The sequence below is a fragment of the Kogia breviceps genome, chromosome 12 (genome assembly GCF_026419965.1).
Source record: "Kogia breviceps isolate mKogBre1 chromosome 12, mKogBre1 haplotype 1, whole genome shotgun sequence".
In the NCBI taxonomy this organism is placed as follows: domain Eukaryota; kingdom Metazoa; phylum Chordata; class Mammalia; order Artiodactyla; family Physeteridae; genus Kogia; species Kogia breviceps.
The window spans coordinates 41,110,090-41,134,936 of NC_081321.1; the positions used below are offsets into that span (position 1 = coordinate 41,110,090).

The 24,847-nt window shown below is 41.5% G+C and overlaps 1 protein-coding gene across 5 annotated transcripts in view; it reads left to right on the forward strand.

The window, feature by feature from the left end:
- The window catches only part of SCN8A (sodium voltage-gated channel alpha subunit 8), a 177,954-nt gene that overhangs the window by 122,844 nt on the left and 30,263 nt on the right, over positions 1–24,847 (forward strand). For all 5 annotated transcript variants that reach the window (XM_067009311.1, XM_067009312.1, XM_067009314.1 and 2 more), the window contains exons 13-16: positions 5,704–5,836; positions 10,782–11,020; positions 19,283–19,456; positions 21,548–21,904. In XM_067009311.1, the coding sequence (XP_066865412.1) occupies positions 5,704–5,836; positions 10,782–11,020; positions 19,283–19,456; positions 21,548–21,904 (903 nt within the window). The remainder of the gene's footprint in view (positions 1–5,703; positions 5,837–10,781; positions 11,021–19,282; positions 19,457–21,547; positions 21,905–24,847) is intronic.

Sequence of the window (24,847 nt, forward strand, 5' to 3'; positions counted from 1 at the left end):
TACAATATTTTAAAGCAGAATACTACAAAAATTTTAGAAAGACTTGAACAGGAGATAAATGGCTAGGTCCTAAGGCCACTTCTAAAATGCTCTAAATTTTAGTGCCAAGAAAGGTGACTGGCTGGTAAGTTGCCAGTTATGTATTTCCATGTGAAAGCAGTTCAGAATCAAGAAGTTGAGATTCCTTGGATATATCTATAGAAATGTGGGCAGAACCTGCCATCTGCAGACATGGTAGAATATCTCTTTGAGAAGGACAGCTACAATTTAGGAGGTTGGAAGTCAGTGGCTAAATGCCTAATAAACTTTGTGTTTGAGTTAAGAGAAATGCAACAAATTTGTATTGGGTTTAAAGTAATTAAGGTTCTCAGTTGCTTCCTCTGTTACTGATAGTTTTGCACCAAGGCTCCTTAGGGGCTGAATTTTTAAAAGGCAGAGAGGCTCCTGACTTTAAAAAGTTGTTAGTTCTCCTCCTCCCTCCCCAACAAAATGAAAGAAAACAAAACAAATAAAAATATACACCTTCATTCCACCCCCCCACCCCAAAAATGACCCGAATAAATAAGGGTGGGGAGAGAATGAGTATGTGATCTTTCCTCTGGTCCTTGGGTCTCAGCATGCTTGGAGGAAGACACCTTCTTCCCACCTTCCAGGTGATGAGAACTGGGCAGCTGAGCCAATAGTAGAGACATACCTCACAGAATCCCAAGCAGATTCTAGGTGGAAAGTGACGATGAAGCTGCTTTACATGGGCGAGAGTCTGCTCCAGGTTTTCTTCCCTTCAATTGGTCATAGTCTGACACAAGAAACAATAGCCAACATTACTGGTTGGAAAGTGAAATAGTGCAGGCACTTTGGAAAACAGTTTGGCAGCTCCTCATAAAGTTAAACAGAGTGATCAGATGACGCAGAGATTCTACTCATAGGTATATACCCAGGAAAAAAGGTGTTCACACAAAAATTTATACATAAATATATGTATATGTTTTTTCAAAAAACACAGAATTTTGGTAGTGATTGTACTGAATCTATAGATCACTTTGGGGAGAATGGACATCTTAATTATATTGAGTCTTCCAATCTATGAATGTGGTATATTTCTCCATTTATTTAAGTCTTCTCAAGTTTATCTCAGCAAAGTTGTATAGTTTATAGTGGGGGTCTTAGACATCTTTCATTAGATTTTTTTCCTTGGTATTTGATATTTGATACTATTGTAAAAGGTATAATTAAAATTTTTATTTTCAATTATTTGTTGTAGAATATAGAAATACAGTTGATTTTTGTATATTGACCTTATATCTCATGACCTTGATAAATTAATGTATTGGTTCTATTCGCCTTGGAGGGTTTTTTGTTTTTTGGGTTTTTTTGGTAAATTCCATAGTGTTTCCTACATGCACAGTAATATTTTCTGTGAGTAACAGCAACTGCAATCTTTATGCTCTTAATTTATTTTTCCTGCTTTATTGCACTAGCTAAGACACATTAGATACAAAATTGAATAGATTTGATGAAAGCATACATCCTTCCTTGTTTCCAGTATTAGAGGAAAAGGATTTAATGTTTCACCAAGAAGCATGATGTTGGCTATAGGTTTCATAGATGATCTTTGTCAGACTGAAACTGCTACATTGTATTTGTGGCTTGCTGAGAAATTTTATTTTTATGCAGAGGTGTTGAATTTTGTTAAATATTCTTTTTCCGCATCTGTGAGATGATCATATGGTTTTTCTCCTTTATTCTGTTAACATGATGAATAACACTGACGTTTTTCCTAGTATTAAATTAACCTTGCTTTCCTGGGATAAACTCTGATGGTCATGATGTAGTATCCTTTGTATATATTGCAGGATTCTATTTACTCATACTTTGTTAAGGATTTATATCTCTGTTGATGGGGGATATTGATCTCTAATTTTCTTTTCTTGTAATGTTCTTGTCAGGTTTAGTATCAGGGTTATGTTCACTTTAAGAAAGAAGCTGAGAAGTATTCTCTTAACCTCTGTTTTCTGAAAGAATTTGTGTAGAATTAGTATTATTTCTTCCATAAACATTTGATAGAATTCACTTGTGGAGCCCCATCTGGGCCTAGAGTTCTCTTTGTGATAATATTCTTTATTATAATTTCTTGAAGTAATATGGGCTATTTGGATTTTCTATTTCTTCTTTTTAAAAAAAAATTATTTATTTTTACTTTTTTTTTTGAAAATGTTGGAGGTAGGAGTTTATTAATTAATTTATTTATTTTTGCTGTGCTGGGTCTTCATTTCTGTGCAAGGGCTTTCTCTGGTTGTGGCAAGCGGGGGCCACTCTTCATCGCGGTGTGCGGGCCTCTCACTATCGCAGCCTCTCTTGTTGCAGAGCACAGGCTCCAGACGCGCAGGCTCAGTAGCTGTGGCTCACGGGCCTAGTTGCTCCGCGGCATGTGGGATCCTCCTAGACCAGGGCTGGAACCCGTGTCCCCTGCATTAACAGGCAGATTCTCAACCACTGTGCCACCAGGGAAGCCCCCTCTATTTCTTCTTATGTCAGTTTTTATAAGTTGTGTTTGGATATGTTTGTCTATTTCATCCAAGATGAAATGGCATAAAGTTATTCACAACATATCCTTATTATCTTAATAACATCTATAGGATTTATAGTGATATCCTATTTTTTCATTCCTGAAAATTATAATTTGTGTTTTCTCTTTTTTTTCCTGATCAATCTTGCCTGGGGAATTATCAATCTTATTAATCTTTTTAAAGAACCAGCATTTGACCTTTTTTGATTGTCTGTTGTTTGTCCATTTACTAATTCATTAATTTCCATTCTTATTCTTTCCTTTCATATACTTACCTATGGCTTAATTTGATCCTCTTTTTCTAGTTTCTTAAGGCAGAAGCTTCGAGCATTGATCTTATATCTTTTAAAATTTTCTAATATAAACATTTAAAGCTGTAAAATTTTCTCTAACAATTTCTTTAGCTTCATCCCGTAAATCTTGATGTATTGTGCTTTCATTGTCATCAGTTAAAGTAGTTTTAAAAATTTCCCTGTGCAAACCTCTTTGATTCACAGATCTTTAGAAATCTGTTGTTTAATTTACAAATATGTGGGAATTTTTCTGAATATCTTAATATTACCAAGACATTTGATGGAACCAGTTATTTGGATCTATGCTAAATGCTCTTGCCTTTGTAAAAAGAAAATTAATAGATTTCTCTTTTTACCTTCTAAAATCTCCTAAGTATGGGCTTTGAAATGTTCATTTCTCAGCATCTTCTTTCATTTGTTTCTTTTTTAAAATTTAAGCAATTGTACAGTATAGATTATAGTTCTATAATATATTATGGATTATGGAACAAATTTTAATATTTCAGAAGTTGTCTCCACATAGCCCTGCTATATTTTACTTTCATTTTACATAGAAAGAGATAAATAGTAATTGTTCTATTTTTCTTTAATTTTTGTGGATTTTCTTAATCCAAGCTAAAAATTGTTTTATCTTTTGAATAGGTGTCAACAAATGTAATATAATGATTTGACTAGGTCTTTTTAGATAGCATTTTCACTAATTTTGTTTTTTAAGGTTGGTGTTATTAAAGCCTGAAGAATTTATATCTTATTATATCCAGCATGCCCAGAAGACAGTAAGCTACACTAATACCAAAGCCATATTAAGTGCAGTTTCATCCTTCTTTGATGAACCAGCCAGTGCATTAGATCTTCCAGTACCTCGGGGGTCAGCATTATAAAATCTATCTATTGTAGATTTGAGGAAGGGCAGTTCAATAAAAATCTAGAATCAATAAATGTCAGAAATAAGAATGTCCATTGTATTGGGACTTCTGTGTTCATTTTTAGATGATTGTCATTTTAAAAATAAATTTATCTATTTATTTATTTATATTAATTTTTGGCTGCGTTGGGTCTTCACTGCCGTGCGTGTGCTTTCTCTAGTTGCAATGAGCAGGGGCTACTCTTCGTTGCAATGTGCAGGCTTCTCATTGCGGTGGCTTCTCTTTGTTGTGGAGCGTGGGCTCTAGGCACGCGGGCTTCAGTAGTTGTGGCACGTGGGCTCAGTAGTTGTGGCTCGCAGGCTCCAGAGCACAGGCTCAGTAGTTGTGGCGCTTGGACTTAGTTGCTCCACAGCATGTGGGATCTTCCCGGACCGGGGCTTGAACCCGTGTCCCCTGTACTGGCAGGTGGATTCTTAACCACTGCGCTACTGGGGAAGTCCTGTCATTTTTTAAATATAGTAGTTTAATCTCACTTATTAAATGTCATGAATATCAGGCTGAGAATTGTAGCAAAAAGTGATTTCTCAAGGAAATATACCGTATCCTGACCTGAGCTAATGGTTAAGTCATTCTTACAAATACAGATGTTTGTATAGTAATGCATCCAGGAATTCCCGAGGAAACCAGTTCTTTTTCTTTTCCATTTCTTCTGTAGCTTTGCCAAACAAACAGAACAAAACAAACAAAACCCTAAGGTAAACCAAATCTCTGAATCAGTGGAACTATTTGATAAAACACTATAATGGGATAAATTGTAATCTGCCAGGAACTTTCTTCAGTACAGTTCTTAAAATCTAAATATATGTAAGAATAGAAAGGTTTTCTGATGTAACTCTCCAGAGACGATTATTTTCTTTTCAAAACTTTCTGTCACCGATCAGACAGATACTTCTCTAGCTTCATACAAACACATGTCTTCCCTGTCCTGTGGTGACTGTCTCTGTCCTCTTACCTTCACATGGAAGGAGCAGCTAAGTTTGTATGGATGACGTGGTACAGTGGACAGCATGGTTACTAGAAAGCTAGGTTTTAAGCCACCCCATTAAGCCTGATCTGATGTCGAATATTCAGGTTGGCACAAACAGCGCAAGCAAGGGACATTCAGAAACGCTTTGCCGTACTCTACCATACTGGTATTGCCCAAGGAGGAGCGTGTAAAAAGTATTTTGTTTAACAGTCTGATGGTGTTTTCTGCCCTTTTTATTTGGTTGGGAATTTGAAAATTTCAGGTTAACCGATAAAATAAAAATGTAAAAAGGCAAGATAAATGTAAAAAGACATATGAGGCAATGTGTTTAATTAAGATGGCGAAACCTACCATTCTTGTTTGCGGTGGCTTGGAGGAGATCTGGAGTAGAACTTCTACTTGCTAACGTTCAGTTAGGCCCAGGTTTGGCATTTGGAAGTGACAGCTTGGTAGAATGATGGTGCTCCTACAAGTGAGGGAAACGGTGTCTGTAATACTCAGTGTGGTCAGGGACCTGGCCCTTCAGGAAATTTCACGGACAGGTGAATTTGACTTATTTTATCATGTGGTCCAATTCTAGCCAAACGCTGTGGATATGAGAGGAGGACAGGAGAACTCAGGGTCTACTTCTGATGGCACTTTCCAGGGGAATCTGGTCTTTCTACTCTATGCTTACATTGAGCAGATGAGGTATTTGGATCCCAGCCAGACTCTTGGGTTCACTGTAGATTTTATATACACTTAAACGACTGGGTCTTGTCATCTGTGGAACTAAGGATGATCCATGGCCAACTCGTTTCATTCTACTTCTTGAGGTGAATACGATTGTAGGATCAAAGTAAAAAGATCTAAGGAAGAGCATATGTTCTCCCTCACTCTAGACTATATCCGGTAAGGCCCAGCCTTAGCGTTTATAAGACTTTACTCACCCAACTTGCTGTTTTTTTTCAGGCTACAACCGAGGTGGAAATTAAGAAGAAAGGCCCTGGATCTCTCTTAGTTTCCATGGACCAATTGGCCTCTTATGGGCGGAAGGACAGGATCAACAGTATATTGAGTGTTGTTACAAATACACTGGTAGAAGGTATGTGCCTTGTGATGTTGGTCCAAGCTGCTGAGCTATAAATATGTAGTGCGCGTGATAATATATATAGTCCCTTGGTCTGAGTTTCGCAAAAATTGTCTCTGAGCTTTAGGAATAGAGTCTGCTGGTTATAGAAACCAGCATTTCAGATCTACATGTGGAGAATCCAGGAAGGACTTCAAAGCCGCTGCCAGCACTGTACACAGATAGGTAAGAAGTATGAAGGAACAACATAAGAGTGAGTTAGAGGACCTCAAGAAGTCTCTGTAATCATCACCAAGAAGAGCCAATAGGGTGACGTGAGGCAGAGGGGAACAGAGACGGAAGAACTGTGATGATAGAAAATGATGGAACCCCCCCTCGTGCCCTCAACCACCAAACTTACCTTCCTCTTTTCCTTTTTAGCTAGTTACAGATCTTCTGGTTTTCCCTTAAGGACAAATGTACCATGCATTGTGATTATACCTAATTCTGCCTCGCTTTAAACACCCCCATATACCCATAAATATATTGCACGTGTGAACAGGTAAGCTGAAACCCTTCTAACGCTGGTGCTCTGTGCCCAGGGGAAGGGCAGCCGCTGTTGAATCACAGCGTGCCTGCAGCAGCGTAGCTGTCAGAGCCTGAACTCAGTAGGAGGTGGCTCCTCCGTGACACAGCCTGGCTTGCTGAGGAGAAGCTGAGGATTTCCCATGACACTTCAGTTCCCTCGCAACTGTCTGCTTTCTGTCCGACTGTGGTCTGTATTCCAGGCTCTTCTTGATTTCTTTGGCAGTAGATGCAGTGACCAGGTTTTCTCTCACAAGATTCTGATTGATTCTGCACGCTTCTTCTTCATCTGATTCATGTTGATTTAGCTGAGTTGTCCCATTATAGATCCGTACTGTTCCTGATTGCCATTCTTCAGAATCCACACACCCAGGCTAATCCAGTAATAATCTGAGTCCCTGAGATAAGGAGACTTAAATTACTCTGGTGTCCTTGGAACAAGTTTTTTGTGGGTTTTTTGTTGTTGTTGTTGTTGTTTGAGTCATTTAAGCCACATACCACTTCTAGTCTCTGTGTGTGTGTGAGAGAGAGAGGGGGGCGGGCATCTGTGGTGAAAGGAGAATCCCTAGAAGGGAACCCGAAACTCCCCTGGAATACTTACATCTGCACATATGGGCAAGGAGTTAGACTAAACCTAGACTAATCTTGAGAATGTATCACGTAAAAAGAATACTGAACTAACTATTTTTCAGCTCCCGAACAGCTTCATTTAGTCCTGTTTTCTTTAATTCCCACTGAGGTCATTGTCTGATAGAACATCTTTAAGCTTTATAGTTTATACTTTGAGGTAACAGGTAAGTAACTGCAGATCATAAGAATTCCAAGATAAGATATATCAATATTAGCTTAAGAACCTTAGCAAATTTTATTCTTCACTTGGAGACCAAGACAAGATTTCTCTGAGTATCTGTAGCAGTTGAGAAAGAAAAACGAACAGCCTCCAACAGGCCTATTTTATTCCTGGTAAAAACATCAGAGCAGGAGAACGATCCATGCAATGCAACAGTGATTTATTGGTTACCTCGGTGGCCTAGCGCAGGGTCTGGCAGAAGTAGATGCTCAAAAAAATGTGTACTGAACTGAATTTTGTTGTGCTTGGAATTGGGGAGGAGTACTGGGGCTCCAGGAGTCCTTTCGGAGGCCTTAGTACCTGTCCTGCCTTTCCCTGCTCACACATCCTCCCATCCTGTCTCCTAGGATTTGACTCCCTTTGCTAAAGCTGATGAGACAGAACTGCTGTAATCAAAGGACAATGAATGGCTGGAGCTGAATGATGTGAGAGAGTTAAAGGACATTAAGAAAGATCCATTCCTATTTAACCACTGTTCCCTCTGTATTTAACAATTGCTGCAACAGGGAAAGCCAACACTGAATGAATAATTGTTTCTGCTTTTCAGCCTTCGGTTAGGAAACTCTTGACATTATTTTAATCCAAAGAAGCGGGCTTCTTATCTAATGGTTTAGAAACCACAGTGGAGAATTCCAGAATCCTGTAAAGAATGAGATAATCCTGCCTGCTCTGCCTCACCCCTGTCCTATTGCAAGCATGCTCACCAGGATCCAATAAACTCAGCGGAATTCACAATCAGCAGAGCCATAAGCTTTGGGGATATTTCAGAGGACGGGGCATGGGGTGTCGGCAGAGAGTAATGTGGTCTGTCTTCTCCTCAAAGCAGTAAAGCTGTGGGAGAAGGGGAGAGGGTTGAAGTAAGAATGAGGAAGCAGTGATGGTATTTAGCATTATTGATTCTCAGGTGAAACCGTTTCAAAAGTGTCAGTGCAATTACTTACCTGGTATCTGCCTTTCCAGGTGCGGCTATAAGCTCTGTGAGGGTGGCAATTCTTGTTCGTCAACGTAGTCCCGATGCTTAGCACGTTGTTGAATTGACCTGGGAGAAGCCCTGGCCTTCAGGAACCTCCTGGTCTACAAAGGCCACCATCTTGGAGGAATCATGAGGCCCTCTCTGAAAACAATTCCCAGTGCCCCCAAGGTTGAGACTACAACTCCCAGTGCCCCCAAGGTTGAGTGCCCCCAGGGTTCTCTCTGAAAATGTCCAGGAGCAAACTAAGGGGAGCCCCGCAAACTTTTGGACATCTCACCCCCATATGTTAACACATTCACCCAGACTTTGCTGTTCCGGGTGTGTAGGGCCAGTAACGGTGTGCAGAGTTGTGAGTCACTTTATAAACCTCCTTATACACCTAACTGATCTCTTCTAGCTCCTAAAGCTCCATATTGTCTTGGTTTTTGTGGAATGGAAACGAGTATCATCTAGTATCCCTTTTTGGTGCCCCATAGGGTAGGGAAACCCTACCCTTGTCTGTCTGGCAAGGACTCGGAGCCTAGTTCATTGTAAAACGTTACAATTGTGTCAACTGTTAGAAACGTGAACAGTCTGCTGCTTCAGCCTCCAAGTGCAGGTGAACAGCAGACATTTGGAGAAAGGAGGAGATTAAAAAAAGGAACGGAACCAGATTTCCAAATATGTACTATAAGAATTTATGGAAATAAGAGAACCTTTTCAATTTTCTTTTTTGGGAAGAAGACTAAATTTACCTTGGGAAGGGAGGGAGTTCTATGAGGAAGAAACCAAAGCAAATTTTCTTCACAGACTTCCTTTCCCACGCAGACTCCCACGTGTCGCTTACTGTGGCCCTTAAATCTGAAAAACCAAGGCAACCATTTTCTTAGCAACCAGGGAGCCAATTAGAAGCCCAACCAAGGCACCCCATCTAAAATAAAGCCATCACCATGGGCACCATCCGGCTGGTTGGAAAAAGGGAAAGTAGACTGATTGAAAGCAGCCATCTTGCTCTTAATGAAATGTTGGGAAACTTTTTTTCTATTCCCTGAATGATTTGATTTTGTTAGTGGATTTGAGTGGGGTCAGGGTGGTAGCGGATGCAGTTATATCCAACCCCACAGAGCCAAGACCTGGCCTCTAAGGATTATCATGCTGACTGGTTTTCAAAGTTACACTTCTTCAAGAACATCCTTCCAGATCAAGGTCCTTGGACTTTTGTAATGCTAGCTATTATATTTCATACTTAATTTGAGGAGGGTTTTTGTCACCGAGGGGCTCACGCCTAGATTGTTGGAGCTGAATGGCTCTCTGCCTTTAGTGTCTAATTGTCCTTTCTAATCTTTGCTTTGTAAGCGACCTTAGAGCTCATCAAGTCCAGTGATTGTCAGTCTGGGTTTATCAGAGTCCTAGGACCCTGGGGTAGTACCTCAGGGAGGGAAGACTTGGATTGCCCTGGACTCCAAGCTCCTCTTACTGCCTAAACTAGAGCAGCTCCTGATTTGTCTATTTTACATATTGGGGGTCACATAAGATCTTGTTGGAAAAAAATGGGTCCTGCTTTTAAAAGAGGGACAGACTAAAGAGACGAAAAGGAGAAGACAAAAGAAGAGAGAAACAAAAAGGAAAGAAGAAAGAGACTGAGGGACGGGGAGACGAAGAAGATAGAGAAAGACAGGATGAGAGTGGGAAAGGGTGAAAGGGCAAGAGAAGGAGAAAGAGAGAAGAGCAGAGATGAGAAAGAGGAAGGAAGGAGCGAAGGGGAAGGAATGCAACCTCTGTTCCTGACTGCATTGCAAACCTCACATTGTGAACTCATACATCTTTGGGAACCTAAGACAGATGGTCCATGTGGTGGCTTGGTTGACAATGCTGGTTCTGCTGTAAAGAACATAAAGAACAATAGCAAATGCTTTCATAGCACTTGCTGTATGCTGGGGTGTTCTGAGGCACTTTATATATGTTTTAGCTCATTTAGTTGTCACAGCAGACTGAAGTAATTTACTCAAAGGCCCACAGTTAGCAATTGCCTGAGCTGGTTACGTCCATATATGTCTGGCTTCAGTGTGTGTGCTTTTGACTACTTCTCTGATAATAAATAGTTTAATGATACCATGTGTAATAAAATACCTACCGTTTATTGAGGACTTACCTTGTGCCAGGCCCTGTGTTGTCTGCTATCAACCACTTAATCTGTAAGCAATGGAGGAGGATTATAGGATTCATTTAGTCCTATAGCCTGAAAGTCAGTGCCCTTTTACATGAGGCAACAGAAGCATAGAGGACGCAGTACCTCGCCTGAGATCGTACACTTGTGAGTGTGGAAGCCAGTTGAATCAGGGTTGCTATGCTTCCCAAACGGGTGGATTGAGTTTTGTTCATAACTAGATCCTTGTTAACTGGGATGTGACCTGGCACTGGTCATGCCTCCTCTCTGCCTTCGAGAGAAGGAAAACCGAGGGAACCTCTCAGGAAAGCCGGCACTCCCTGGCCACCTTCCTTCTTGTGTTAATAGCAGTGATACCCAGCAAGTCCAACCCTCTTGTTTTCTCCCCGAGACTGAGGGGCTTACCTTTGTTCTTTACTCACTACAGAGCTGGAAGAGTCTCAGAGAAAGTGCCCGCCGTGCTGGTATAAATTTGCCAACACGTTCCTCATCTGGGAGTGTCACCCCTACTGGATAAAGCTGAAGGAGATTGTAAACTTGATCGTTATGGACCCTTTCGTGGACCTGGCCATCACCATCTGCATTGTCCTGAATACACTGTTTATGGCAATGGAGCACCATCCTATGACGCCACAGTTTGAACATGTCTTGACTGTAGGAAATCTGGTAAGATGGAGCACGGCCTCCTGGTTTGACCATCTGGACGGGGTTTGCCTGTAGGAATTTTTTTTCTGAGACTGAAAGCTGGAGTTTAGTTGGAAAGAAAGTAACAGTTAATTGGAAGACAAATGCTTCCACATATGCCGCAGCCCCGCCGCTTCTGTTCACTGTTGCCATCCCTTGGCTGTTTCCTCTCTCTGCAGAACTTTAAAAACGTCATTTAGGAGCTGTTGGCGACAGAATGGGAGGCATGGTACAGTGGGTTGGTTTCAGCAACCTGAGCCAAGGACTTGTGGATTTCTTTCTCATTCTGTTTCTCACATTAATTCCTGCCTTACTCCAGCAAATCGCTTCCCCTTTCACCTTCAGTAACAACCACCACAAAATAGGGGCGCTCTTTCAGGGTGTTAAATCTAATGATAAATTTGCCCACACCGTCATACCTTAATTATCGATATGGGGACTGTCCACGGGAAATTTTAAATTCTAGGCCGGTTTCCCCTCCTGTCCAACTTCTGAGTGTCAGCCAGTTTCTACCATTAGTTGATCTGTGCTAAATTTACTTTAACGTTGGTTTAAGTGATTATATTATTTAGAAGATAAGTATGCAGTTTTTAAAAAGTAGATTGTGTATTGTGAAGTCAGGTAGTTGTAATTGGGGATTTTCTGTCTTACTTCTTTAGTACAAAAATCAGGAGTTGATTGAATTTTGATCGACTGTAAAGTTAGTTGGAAAGAATCCTCTAGGTCATCTGGCTGCATTATTCCTTAGGAGCTGCACTATAGGCATGTCAAATCTAGTTGTTACCATTTAATTTGTGCATGATCTCTGCCTGGTATTTCTCTCTCTCTCTTTCACACACACACACACACACACACACACACAGAGTTTCTACCTTAAGTCCTAATACACTATTAAAGTGTTATAATATCATTTTGACTGCTGATTCAGAAAACACATACTGGTTAGTCCTTACAGCTGATGTTCCCTAGTACACATCCAAGGTGATACTGTAGTCTTTCCAACCTTTATGTCTGAGTTAGTGACACACTTCAGACTCACTACAGCAATGTACAGCTCAATGAAATACCCAGAGTCTTGAAACAGGGTACCCTCATAGACTACCCAGGAAATCTGTTAACTGTCTCTGAAAGGCCTGTGAAGGTGGCTTGCTGTGTGATTGGCTGACCCTGGGGCTTGGCCATCAAGCAGCATTTTGAGCCAATCACCAATATCATTTAGATAGAAGCTTTATTTTATTAGCCAATAGTTATGTAATGAAAAATATGACTTGATCAGCTTTGTTCTTGATGGTAGTGGCAGTGATGTGTTTCCTGCAGTGTTTTGTTTTTCTCAAAGTCTTTACTTTTACTTGCTTTTCGCAGAACCAGTCCTTGATTTCCAAGGGATTTTGAGAGGCCTTTTCACATACTACCAGCAGAATTGCCCTCAGACCAGGCCAGCAAATAACGTTATTTTTCGCTTCTTGAACATCTAGAGGGGACTTACCTGGCAGTCAGGTGGTTAAGACTCCACCCTTCCACTGCTTCTACTGCTTCCACTGCAGGGGGCACGGGTTCCATCCCTGGTTGGGGAACTAAGATCCCGCACGCCGCACAGCACAGCCCCGACCCCCGCCAAAAAAAAGGAAACCTAAATTAGAGTCGTGAGCATTCAGAAGACTTTGCTCAGAAGCACCACTGAAGAAGAGGGAGAGAGGAGAAGGTCAGCAGCTAATATTCAGGGACTTCCTGAGCCAAGCCAACCAGAACCAAGTTCTAAAAAGAGAAAGCACTCCGGGGGCAGAGTTTTCAAGGGAAAAGTAATGTCTGATTAGCAGTGGGGATGGAGAACAGTGAATGGTTCAGGATACTTTGGACTGGCCAGTGAATTGGACATGAGGGTTGAGGGAAAGAAATCAGGAACGGTGCCTAGATTGGGGAAGTTTGGTAACCGAGGGGGAAATGGGGTTGACTCAGCAAGGAACAGGGGTGGAGTTTAAAATCAGGAGTTCTGTTTTGGACATATTAGCCTTAAATAAGCCATTGATTTCTGTCCGGAAATGTTTCACATCTGTAAAATGAGGATGACACCATGTCATCAGTAGCTGGGAGGAAAAACTGAGAACCTATACAGAAGTATTTGGACTAGTGAAAAGTACTCTCCATACTTAGGAAAAGGCTTGGAGATTTGGATACAGCCTTTGACTGAACCTGAGAATAAGAGAACAACAACAAAAAAAGGATGGACTAGCTTGTGAAATAGACTAGGACCTTCTCTTGTGGTTGGACGGTGAGGCTTTTCCCACAGCTGGGACAGGGAATTGAGTTGTGTTTGTCCACAAACGTGCGGATAGATGTTTCTGAGGGAAGATGAGAACAGCATTCTGTAAATTGGCAATGCCTGCCTCTTCCTCCTCCCCATAAGAAAAAAAATGTTCATAATAGGAGGAAGAGTAAAGGTAATTCGATCCAACCCCCATGTTTTATAGAGGAAAGTGGACCCAGGGAAGCTACTTGACTTTTGTATTGTTTAGTAGATAAACGTAATGGTTCTTTTCTTGCCTTTTTTTGGTAACCATTTGAACACAACAGTGAGTTTATAACGTGGTTTTTTAGACAATCTTAATCTCACAGAAGAGTTTCAAGTACAGTGTAAAAAACTATTTTTTGAGAGTAAGTTGCTGTCACAGCCTGTCACCCCCAAATACTGTAGTGTGCTTTTACAAACAAGTCCATTCTCCTGGACTTTTGCAGGACTGTCTCACAAGCAAGACTGTCATCTTCTCATTACATCTACCAGGTGGCACATGATTTGCATTTGTCTCATTTCTGCCTATGGTCACTTGATCACATGATTAAGGAGGTTCTGCCAGGCTTCTCCCCTGTACAGTTACTCTTTTTCCATTTATAATTAATACATATTTGTGAGGAAGACACTTTAAAGCTATCTAAATGTCCTGTTTTTCATTAAACTTTTGATTTATTCCTTTACTTACTTACATCTGTATGGACTCAAAGTTTTCAGTCTTATTCAGTGGGTTTTAATCCATTACTATCATGTACTTAGATATTTAAACCATTCCTGATTTGGCCAGTAGGAGTCCCTTCAAGGTGGCTTCCGTGTCCTTTCAACACATCCTCATCGCTTCCTTGCTTTCTCAGAAATATTCCAGGCTAACTTTGTCTTTTTCCTGTCTCAGGTCTGGAATCAGCCATTTCTCAAGCAGCCCCCGTTGTTTTAGTGGAAACTGACATTTAGAAGTCAAGATCTGTTGACGCAATATACCCAACTGGGCCCTCTCAGTACAGGGGCTCACTGCTTATTCTAATCCAGCATTACAGGATTCATTCTAGTGTTCCTCTTTCTATGTTTATAGCTCCTTCTCCAACGAAAACAGACCTGGTTGCCACCATCTTTAGTATATTCCCTTATTTGATTTTTTTTAAAAAAGCTATGGTTACCTCTTCCAGTGTGGGTGTCCTCTCCCCCTGGTCAGGCTCCGACACCCCATGCTGGGCTCTCCAGCCACGCAGTGCCCTCCACGTGGACCCCTCCTCACACTTCTCAGGCACTGTCATCCCCGGCCAGGCCACCCCACACATGCTTGTTTCCCGTGCCCCACTTGAACGTGAACGCCTCATAGTGGACCTTCCCCCTGCACGGACCCCTCCTCACCCCACACCAGGCTTCCCCTACATAGAAGCTCTCAGCATCCTTCTCGGGCTCGGACACCCCATGCCAGGCCACCCTTCCTGGCCCTGCTCAGGCGCTGACTCTCCACTCCATGCTGCCCGTCTGCAGGGACACTCTCCCCCCAACTCAGGCTGTCCTTCCACCCAGAAGTTCTCCTCGCCCAGCTCTGTAGCTAGCTCCAGATGCCAGGCCCCATCCTCCTCGCTCTGCTTGGCTCTGACACCCTTCACTGGGCCACCTCTCTGGATGGATGCCTTCTTCAGCCCACTCAGGCTCTGACACCCCACACCAGGCTGTCCTCCCCATGAGGTTGCAGTCTCCACCTGCTTAAGCTCTAACTCTCTCTGCGGGCCCCCCACCCCCTCCAGGGTGGACACCCTCCCATCCCACTTAGGCCTGCTGGGCAGCCATTCTACACAAATACCCTCCTTATCCCACTCAGACACTGGGCTGTCCCCCACAAAGTGGACATTCTCCTTGGCCTGCATCGGCTCTGATAATCCATGCTAAGCTGCCCTCCTGCACAGATGCCCTGCTTGGGCTCCGGCTCCTGACACCAGGCCACCCGCCTCCGTGTGGATAAGGGCTTTTAGCGGGGAGGGGGTATGGAAGGAAGGGCAAAAGCTTAACCTAACATGTAAGTTTAATTGCTGATAATCTAAGCAAAAAAGGAAAAACGGGAAGTCATTTTCACCAAATACACATGAATGTTATGGTTTCTTAATTATAGCTTAGCTAGATTTTCAAACAAAAGGAATTCTTTTCAGATTTTCATTTTTCTTTATCTGTGTCCCTGTAGCCCCTCACACATACCTCTTTTTAAATTCTTACTACCTGCTAAGTGTTTTTGTGCCTGTCTTCTCCTGGTTGGGCAAGCACAGATCTGAGGGGGCTCCTAGGACGTGGAACTTTCACTTTGAAAGTGGGACGGTTCTGGGCATACCAGATCAGGTTGATCACCCTGTCGACCCAGGATGCAGGACTTTCAGTATTAAAACCAGACAAGTCTCAGTACTAAACCCAGCCAAGTTGGTCACCGACTCAGTTGTGACCAATGGGTGACTCAGTTCCTGAGGATCCATTATTTTTCATGGTCACATTTTTTTTTCATGTCTACATTGTGGTACATAGGGCTTTTATCAAATTGAATTTCATTAACTTTGGAAGAGGATCCACTACAGAACAGGAGCTGGTTAGCCTCCTTCTGGGCGTAGACAGGGGCATGCAAATCCCAGTGGCTCCCAAATGAGCCTAGCTTTGTAGACGCAGTTATGGCAGAGGAGATGTGCTGCTTCTCCCCGCCCTTCCCCAGCCCCAGGCAGAGCCCCAGATGAAATGCCACAATCTTTGGGCACTTTAGGCCTTGCCTGGTGAGCTGGCATTGCAGCCCAGGGGCCTGTCCAATAGGCCTCTGAAACATGCTAACCGTGAATTCAGAACATTCGATTAGAACAGAATTCTCGATCTTATTTTGGTCTTAGGACAACTTTATACTCTTAAAAAGAGCTAAAGAGCTCTTTTTTTTTTTTCTTTTTTTTTTGGTACGCGGGCCTCTCACTGTTGTGGCCTCTCCCATTGCGGAGCACAGGCTCCGGACGCGCAAGCCCAGCGGCCATGGCTCACGGGCCCAGCTGCTCCGCGGCACGTGGGATCCCCCCGGACCGGGACACAAACCCGCGTCCCCTGCATCGGCAGGCGGACTCTCAACCACTGCGCCACCAGGGAAGCCCTAAAGAGCTTTTTTAAAATGAGAGTTGTATCTTTTGATATTTACCATATTTGAAATTAAAGCCAAGAAAAATCTTAAATATTTATTTTAAAATCACAATAGTATGCCCATTATACAATTACATAGATAACATTTTATGGGGAAAAACTGTATTTTCTGAGAAAAAAATGGCATTGTTTGGCATTTTTGCAAATCTCTTTCATGTCTGGTTTGATAGAAGATACCTAGATTCTCTTACCTGCTTCTGTATTTAATGCATCATGATATATTATTTTGGTTGAAGTACAGGGCGCAAACCTGGCCTCACACAGATGTGTAGTTGGAAAAGGGAAAGGATTTCATGACCCTTGAAAGGGTCTTAGGGACCCCAGGGATCCCCGACTACACTTTGAGATCTGCTGCACTAGAACATAAATTCTCAGGTGAATATTTGATGACATTCACAAGAGGGACATTTATATATAGTTGATGTGCTGCTTGTAGTTCCCCTTTTTTAAAAAATTAATTAATCAATTAATTAATGTTTGGCCGTGTTGGGTCTCTGTTGCCGCACGTGGGCTTTCTCTAGTTGCGGAGAGCAGGGGCTACCCTTCGTTGTGGTGCACGGGCTTCTCATTGCGGTGGCTTCTTTTGTTGTGGAGCACGGGCTCTAGGCGCGCAGGCTTCAGTAGTTGTGGCACGCGGGCTCAGTAGTTGTGGCTCCCGGGCTCTAGAGCTCAGGCTCAGTAGTTGTGGCGCTCGGGCTTAGTTGCTCCGCAGCACGTGGGATCTTCCTGGACCGGGGCTCGAACCCGTGTCCCCTGCATTGGCAGGAGGATTCTTAACCACTGCGCCAACAGGGAAGCCCTTGTAGTTCCTTTTTCTCCTCAAGAAGTATATCACATTGCCAAGAATAGCATCAAATGGATAACCTTAAATCTACTCTTCTCCATTTAATTCCTTCCAATAGTTACAAATTTATTTTCACCCAAACCCCAAACAAGGGCAGCACACTATGTGCTGAAACTACATGGGTGCCGACCTCTGTCACAGGCATTTCTACCAGGCGCCTGGAGGCCTTTCATCCCATTGAAGGGCAGCACCACATAACTGTGTCATTGATCTTTTGTCAGGAACCAGAGTTCCCACAGTATAGATATTCCAAGGTCAGTCAGCCCGTGCTCGTTACTGAGCACTTACTGTATGCTCACCAAGAACTAATGGGACAGCAAATTCAGTCTCTACTTAGTGTGTGTTAAGTGGGTTAATGTTTCTATGTAGAGAAACCTTTGATGGGCTGATGCTAAGGGTAAAGCGTGTGACAGGAGTTGATTCACTGCCCCTACTATCCTGACCTCATGCAGAGTGGTATTCTATTTGTAGACGTTTAGCTTGCACTATGAACTTTGATTTAACTTAACCAGATCTCTTCAGGGAATATTTTCTTTCAATTTTAGAATACTGCATCTTCAATTTAGAAAAGTGAGGGACCATAGAAATGTATATGGACCCCCAAAATTTCCAGCCCATTTATCCATTTTGTTGTGTTTTCATCAAGTCATTCTGTTTATTGCTATGCATTAATTCAGTGTATTTCAAAAGTGTCTGTAATCTAAGTATTTTTCACTATTTTTAATTCTGTCCTCAGACCATATCTCCAAAGTTTTCCTCAAACTCTTTCATATGTAAACTTGGTAATGAAGTGGTTACAAGTATTAACTTACTATGAATTTTAAATCTGCTGCGTATAAAGTCCTCTCCTCTAAAAATAGAATATTCAGTAATAGTCGTATGTTACATGCTTAGGCTAGAATGAGGGTATTGGTCTTGTCAAAACTAGAGTTCATGGGATTTTACTTTCTCCCTGCATGTTATGTTACTAAGGCCTTGGGAAGGATACAGAAAGCATTGGGAAACACAAGGTGCTCTGAAAGGCAGGAAAGTGGGAGCCAGGTAACACAGGGAAGAAGTCATTCTCGTACCCAATAAGCTCCAAATCTAAAACAATTACTACATTATTGACTATCATATTGAAAAAATCAAAAGGAAGCACCAAAGTCTCCAACAATAAGAAAATTCTCTGAGGATATATTTACCCAATAGAATATTATACAGGCAATAAAAGTGAGAATTAGGAAGACCGTGTTGCGACATGAATGGAGTCATGATAAATGAAAAATACGTGATAAATGAAATGAGTTGTGATAAGTCAAGTGTAAAGCCAAAATATTATGTAGTCTGTGGTTTACAACTCTGACAAAATATATATGCATTTGAAGAAAAAAAAAGAAAAGGAGTACATTAAAATAATAGTTGTATGCAAGGTGGTGAGACTGTGAATGTTTCTCCTGTATTTTTCACACTTTTAGCAATGTTCTGTTGCTTTTACCATTTAAAATAAGAAAGCCTGCAGTACATGTTGACGTTTGAGAAGACACATAATGTCAAATCAGGAATAATACTGTATTTTTAAAATATAACACAAGTGATTTTTTTCTTTTTTTTGGCCAACATCCCAAATGTGGCATACACATTCAAATGATTGCTGACCCTTCAGGAGTCACCTGTGTGATATTTTCAATTGCTTAGAATAATTTTTTAACTGCACGTTTGAACAATATGAATTGAGTAGTTCTGGCAACAAAGATGTGAACATTTCCTGTTCATTCAAGAGGAAAATAAGAAGACTTTCCTGCATCATGTGGAGTGGTCAGGGGACATCCAGGTATTGTTGTCCTCAGATGCAGTATTTAGCCAAGGCTGGTGCCTGTGGCTTCTTGGACATGCCATATTCAAAGATAATGATAAAGGCATTTTCTTTTTATTATTTCTTTTTTCTTACCCACTGCCTTGCCCTCTTTAGGTTTTCACTGGAATTTTCACAGCGGAAATGTTCCTGAAGCTCATAGCCATGGATCCCTACTATTATTTCCAAGAAGGTTGGAACATTTTTGATGGATTTATTGTCTCCCTCAGTTTAATGGAACTGAGTCTAGCAGACGTGGAGGGGCTTTCGGTGCTGCGATCTTTCCGATTGGTATTCCATATTTCTCCAATTTCTTTTTATATTTCCTATCTTGCAGCTACTAGAAAGAGTTTTGCATAAGTTAATCTGATGATTTTTAAAAATCCTTAGCTATATTTCAGTTGGCTGTTTATTGGCTTAGCAACTAAAATATTGAAAACTTTTCTGCTAACTACCTAATATAGAAAGTAGTTGTTAAAATCAGTCAACAAACAGAAATAATTTTATGAAGTTCCTCAGAAAATAGTGGTTAATCTAAAAGACAAAGAAGAAGGATTCCCAAGGGCTATTCTGAGGTCAAGTTTGTATTTGCTAGTGAGCCTCTTTCTTTATCTGAAAACCTCCCTGAAATGGCAAGAATTTCTCCTTTTTCAAAGATGGCTCTACTCATTTCTTCTATCATGGTGACCCTTTCCAAAAAATGAGAATAAAATAATGTTTTTTAAAGTTATATTGAAATTAGTAGTTGAACATCCATCATTAGCTAAGAAAGATTTTTCAAATGTGTTTGAAGAAGTTAGTGTTCAAATTACTAAAATGCCTATGAAAGAATAGTTAATGATATCCTTGAAATAGCTTCCCATATGGATAGGCATAAGTGATGTCCTGATTAAGTCCCTTGAGAAGCTGAGTTATGGGGATATCCCACTCAGACAAAGCATCAGACAAAGCATCTCCTTTTTGGGAAGATACCTAAGCACTTGCAATGGAAAGGATTTCAGGATATTCAACATATCTAAGAAATAGAATTGGATTAGAGTGAAACTGTTTATAAAACAGAAATCTCATTGAATCCATTTCACAAATATTTGTCAAGTGTCTGGAACCTCCGCTTACTGGTCTTTGGTTAGGATCCAGCCCACAGTAGACTTTTTGAGAATAGTTCTTATTATCTAGAAGGTAAGATGAAGAATTAAGAGATAGAAGCCTTACCACTAATACTCTTGATAAATTAAAAGCCAGACAGAATAGGGAAAAAAATATGAGACCCAGCGTATGCACAGAGCAACATCTGGGAAATCTTGGAACTCTCACATAAGATTCAAGTTTTCTTTTTTTTTAGATTTATTGAGGTTTATTTTTATATCAAAGGATAGTACAAAGATTTACCATACACCATTAACCTAAATACAATAAGTTTAACCTTCTAAAAGTGCAATTGCTTGCTCAGAGATAAATCTGCAATAGTTTTGCCACGTGATGCCAAATTGCCCTCCTCAAGGGTTACATCAAATTACAGTCCCGCTAACAATGTATGAAGACTCAAGTTTTCAACAGGAAAAAAAAAAGTCCTAATCAGTGCTGTTGCCTTCTACCAGAATTCTTATTACATCACGTGTTAGTTATTAACTTAAGACATGTGATGATGATCTCTGTTCATGGGCTTCATGCATTATAATTCTCAGGCTATTAGCTAAGACCTTGTAATCATTCATTACAGAATACAGAAATCTTGTGATTGACAGATACCAAAAGTTCTGTCCTCTGAATTAATATCATTATAGTCCTTTTTCATAAGATATTTGACATATTGGAACTTCCCCTACTAGGAGGTTGTGGTTTTCCTCCAAGTTATTCCAAGCATGTCACGAAGTTTCATATCAGCGATTGATTATTTATTGGCAAGCAAAAAGAGAGGTATGTAGAATTTTTAAATGCTTGCTTTTTTAAAGAGACAGATGATTTATTTTCACCATCCTTACCCAGCTGACCTTTTGGTTCACTACAAATCACACTTTCCTTGATATGACCCTTGAGAAGCCAGGGGAAAATCAGTGGGAAAAGGATTATTTCACTTATGGATTTTTAAAAGGTAGATTGACCCAGAGACTAATTCAGGGGACTAGAGGCAGTATTCTTGGTTCTTAGTTCTAAATCTTTCACTTCCTGTGCAGTTAATCTGTTTTCCTTCATCTTTGCCTCAGTTTCTCTCATTTTTGTCTAAGATACTGTTAGAAAGTCCTGGGGATTTCCCAAGGGTGCTCAATAAATGTTAAGATGATCTTAGTAATTTCATATGTTTTTATTGTTAGCCATGTGGTAAGAATAAATGAATTGAGTTTCATTGGGTTTTGTTTGTGTTTGTGTTTTTTTTTTCCATAGCTCCGAGTCTTCAAACTGGCCAAATCCTGGCCCACCCTGAACATGCTGATCAAGATTATTGGAAATTCAGTGGGTGCCCTGGGCAACCTGACCCTGGTGCTGGCCATTATTGTTTTCATCTTTGCCGTGGTGGGAATGCAACTCTTTGGAAAGAGCTACAAAGAGTGTGTGTGCAAGATCAACCAGGACTGTGAACTCCCTCGCTGGCACATGCATGACTTTTTTCATTCTTTCCTCATTGTCTTTCGAGTGTTGTGCGGGGAGTGGATCGAGACGATGTGGGACTGCATGGAGGTGGCCGGCCAGGCCATGTGCCTCATTGTCTTCATGATGGTCATGGTTATTGGCAACTTGGTGGTTAGTACTAACTTGCAGATCTTTTTGTTCTTTGCTCTGAACATCTTCCCCTTGACCCAGAAGCCCAATCTGCTTAGTCCTTCTACTACCTTCCATGTCTGTGTTGGTCTTTATTCTTTCTTGGCTCAAGAACCCTAAGGTACAAATGAAGGAAAGGAGACTGCTGTTTTCAGGGTCCTACTAGGTCATGAGCCCCATAATCTGTCAACCTTCTTTCATAGTTGTGGAAACAAAACTCAGCAAAGTTAAGACATTTTTCCAAAGCCACACAGCTGATAAGTGTCAGGGCTTATATTAGATCCTTGACTTCAAAGTCTATGCTCTTTCTGCTACAAAAAAATAGAATTTCCCGACCTTGACAATATTGATATTTTGGGCTAGATAATTATTTGTTGTGGAACTTTCCTGCATGTTGTAGGGTGTTTACAGTATCCTGGCCTCTACTCTTTACTGTCCAGTAGTGACTCCTATCCCAAGTTGTGAAAACCAAACGTGTCTTCAGACATTGCCAACTGTCCTCAGGGGTCAAAATTGCCCTCCATTGAGAACCATGGATCTAAACCATCCCAGGATTTTATCTAATTTGTATAAATTGCAAATCGCTTTCTTGCTTTACTCTGATCTGTCTGCCTGCTGTCTTCTGCCTCTGTATATAGAACATTCCCCAACAGAGACTTCACACCTTGTTTCTCAAAATGTCGTCTGAGGACTAGCAGCAATGAGATGATTTGAGTGTCCTAGAGATGCAGGACCTCAGACCCCTCCCCAGAACTACTCAATTAGCATCTGCATTTTTAACAAGATCCCCAGGTGATTCACATGCATGCTAAAGCTTGAGAAGCACGCATCTTTCAGATCAGGCCAAAGCCCACTTGCAAGTGTAGAGCAAGGAGGGCTGGAAGAAGGCATACTTAGATGACCCCTCATAAGCACATCCATAGTAGGTCTCTTCCTTTTTCTGCCATAGAGAAGCATATGCCAGTAGAGGGTTCCTACTCACCAACCTCTGAACTAGCCATGCTCCCCCTGTTCTTTCATCGGACCTATAAAAGTAGACACTGTAATGTTTGTTTTGTTTTTTTGCGGTACGCGGGCCTCTTATTGTTGTGGCCTCTCCTGTCGCGGAGCACAGGCGCCGGACGCGCAGGCTCAGCGGCCATGGCTCACGGGCCCAGCCGCTCCGCGGCATGTGGGATCTTCCCGGACCGGGGCACGAACCCGAGTCCCCTGAATCGGCAGGCGGACTCTCAACCACTGTGCCACCAGGGAAGCCCTGTAATGTTTCTTAGTCACTCCTATTCTCCATGCCCAGCCAACCTCCCCTCAGTCCTGATCCCTCTGGTCTTTCCACTCCTTCAGTGAATACAGCTACTGCCTACTGGTCTGTAGTGGAATCAACATTACCAGCCCTGACCTCCTACCGTTTCTCTAGCCTCCTTTTCTCAGTTGTCTCAGGGACATCTCCCCATGACTGGCTGTAGATACCTGAGCACATGACAGAATCCACTATTATTTCTGCCTCTGATGACACCTTTCCCAGTTCCCCTTGGCTCAGTCCTTCTGACCATGTAGTCTCTAGTAACCTATAATAAGTCTTTCTGATTTTTCTCTCCACTCCTAGTAAATATCTGATGTCTTTCATATGTCTTTCTTCTTAGCATTTCTATACCTGCATCTTTCTTCATAGTATTTCTGAGATCTGCCCCTTCCTTTCCATTTCTACAACCCATCTATTATTTCTAAAAGTGTGAGGAAGACCACCTTCATTACAATCACCTGAGTTTCACTCATTAAAAAAGGCCAAGTCCCAGGCCTTACATCAGATCTCCTGAATCAGAATCTTTCAGGTGAGGCCAAGGAAATGCTTGTTTTTAACAAGCATCCCACCCCAGGAGATTCTTCTGCATGCTAAGGTTTGAGGTTACTATAGCCTAATCCAGACCCTCATCAATTCATGCAAGCAACAGCCTCCTAATTCCTAGTCCCCCGTAACGCCGCCCCCACCCCCGACCCGTGTACGTAGCTAGTAGGAATGACTTTCTCAAATCTCTGTCATCATCTGTGACTCCTTTGCTCAAGGACCAATAGTGAATCCAGTTAAATAAAATTCAAATCTTTCAGCCTGGCCTTCAAAGCCTTCTGCAACTGACCCCCATTTTACCGACTATATTCCTTTGTAATTCTGCAAATGGCCGTAGTAATCCTGATACATATAGTTCATATATTGTTTCCATTTCTCCCACTCTGCACATATGATTATCTCCACCGAAAAACTATGCCTTACTCTTCTTCAGAAGTGTGACAAAGTAAGGGCCAAGTGTAAATCAAGAAGTGAACATCTCTCCCACTTTTCAAAAGTAAGTCTTAATAAAAATAATTAATTTAATGCCCGATGTGGTGAGATGGGGGAAGAAACAACATAAATAAAGCTTGTTTCTGATGGCTTGACACTTCGATATATGATAGAACACAAAAGTCACCATCACTGTCTTGCTAGAGCTACTTAATTTTGATAAATGTTAGGAAAACAAAGAAAATTAATTCTTAAAATAGGGTGACATCAAATGTATTTCAGTTCCACCTTCTAGATTTGTGGTATGAGAGTCTGGCTCTCCAAGCCTAATTTTTTTCTCACCTGGGTCCTCCAGGACATCTGCTGCTCATGAACACATGGCATCTATGCATTCTTTGATCCTCCCCAATAATCCATGCCCACCTTTTTATCTTTATTTTTGGGGAATTTTCTCCCAAAATGGATACAGCCTTTGCTTTCTCGGATTATAAGAAAAGCAGTATGTTTTGAAGTACATATATATGTATATAACACTACAAAAGAACCAAGAAAAGGGGTACTAAACGCCTTGTATTACAGCCAAAACCAAACAAAATGCCCACCTAGTGACATTTAAAACACTACGTGGGTCAAATGAAACACAATAGAAA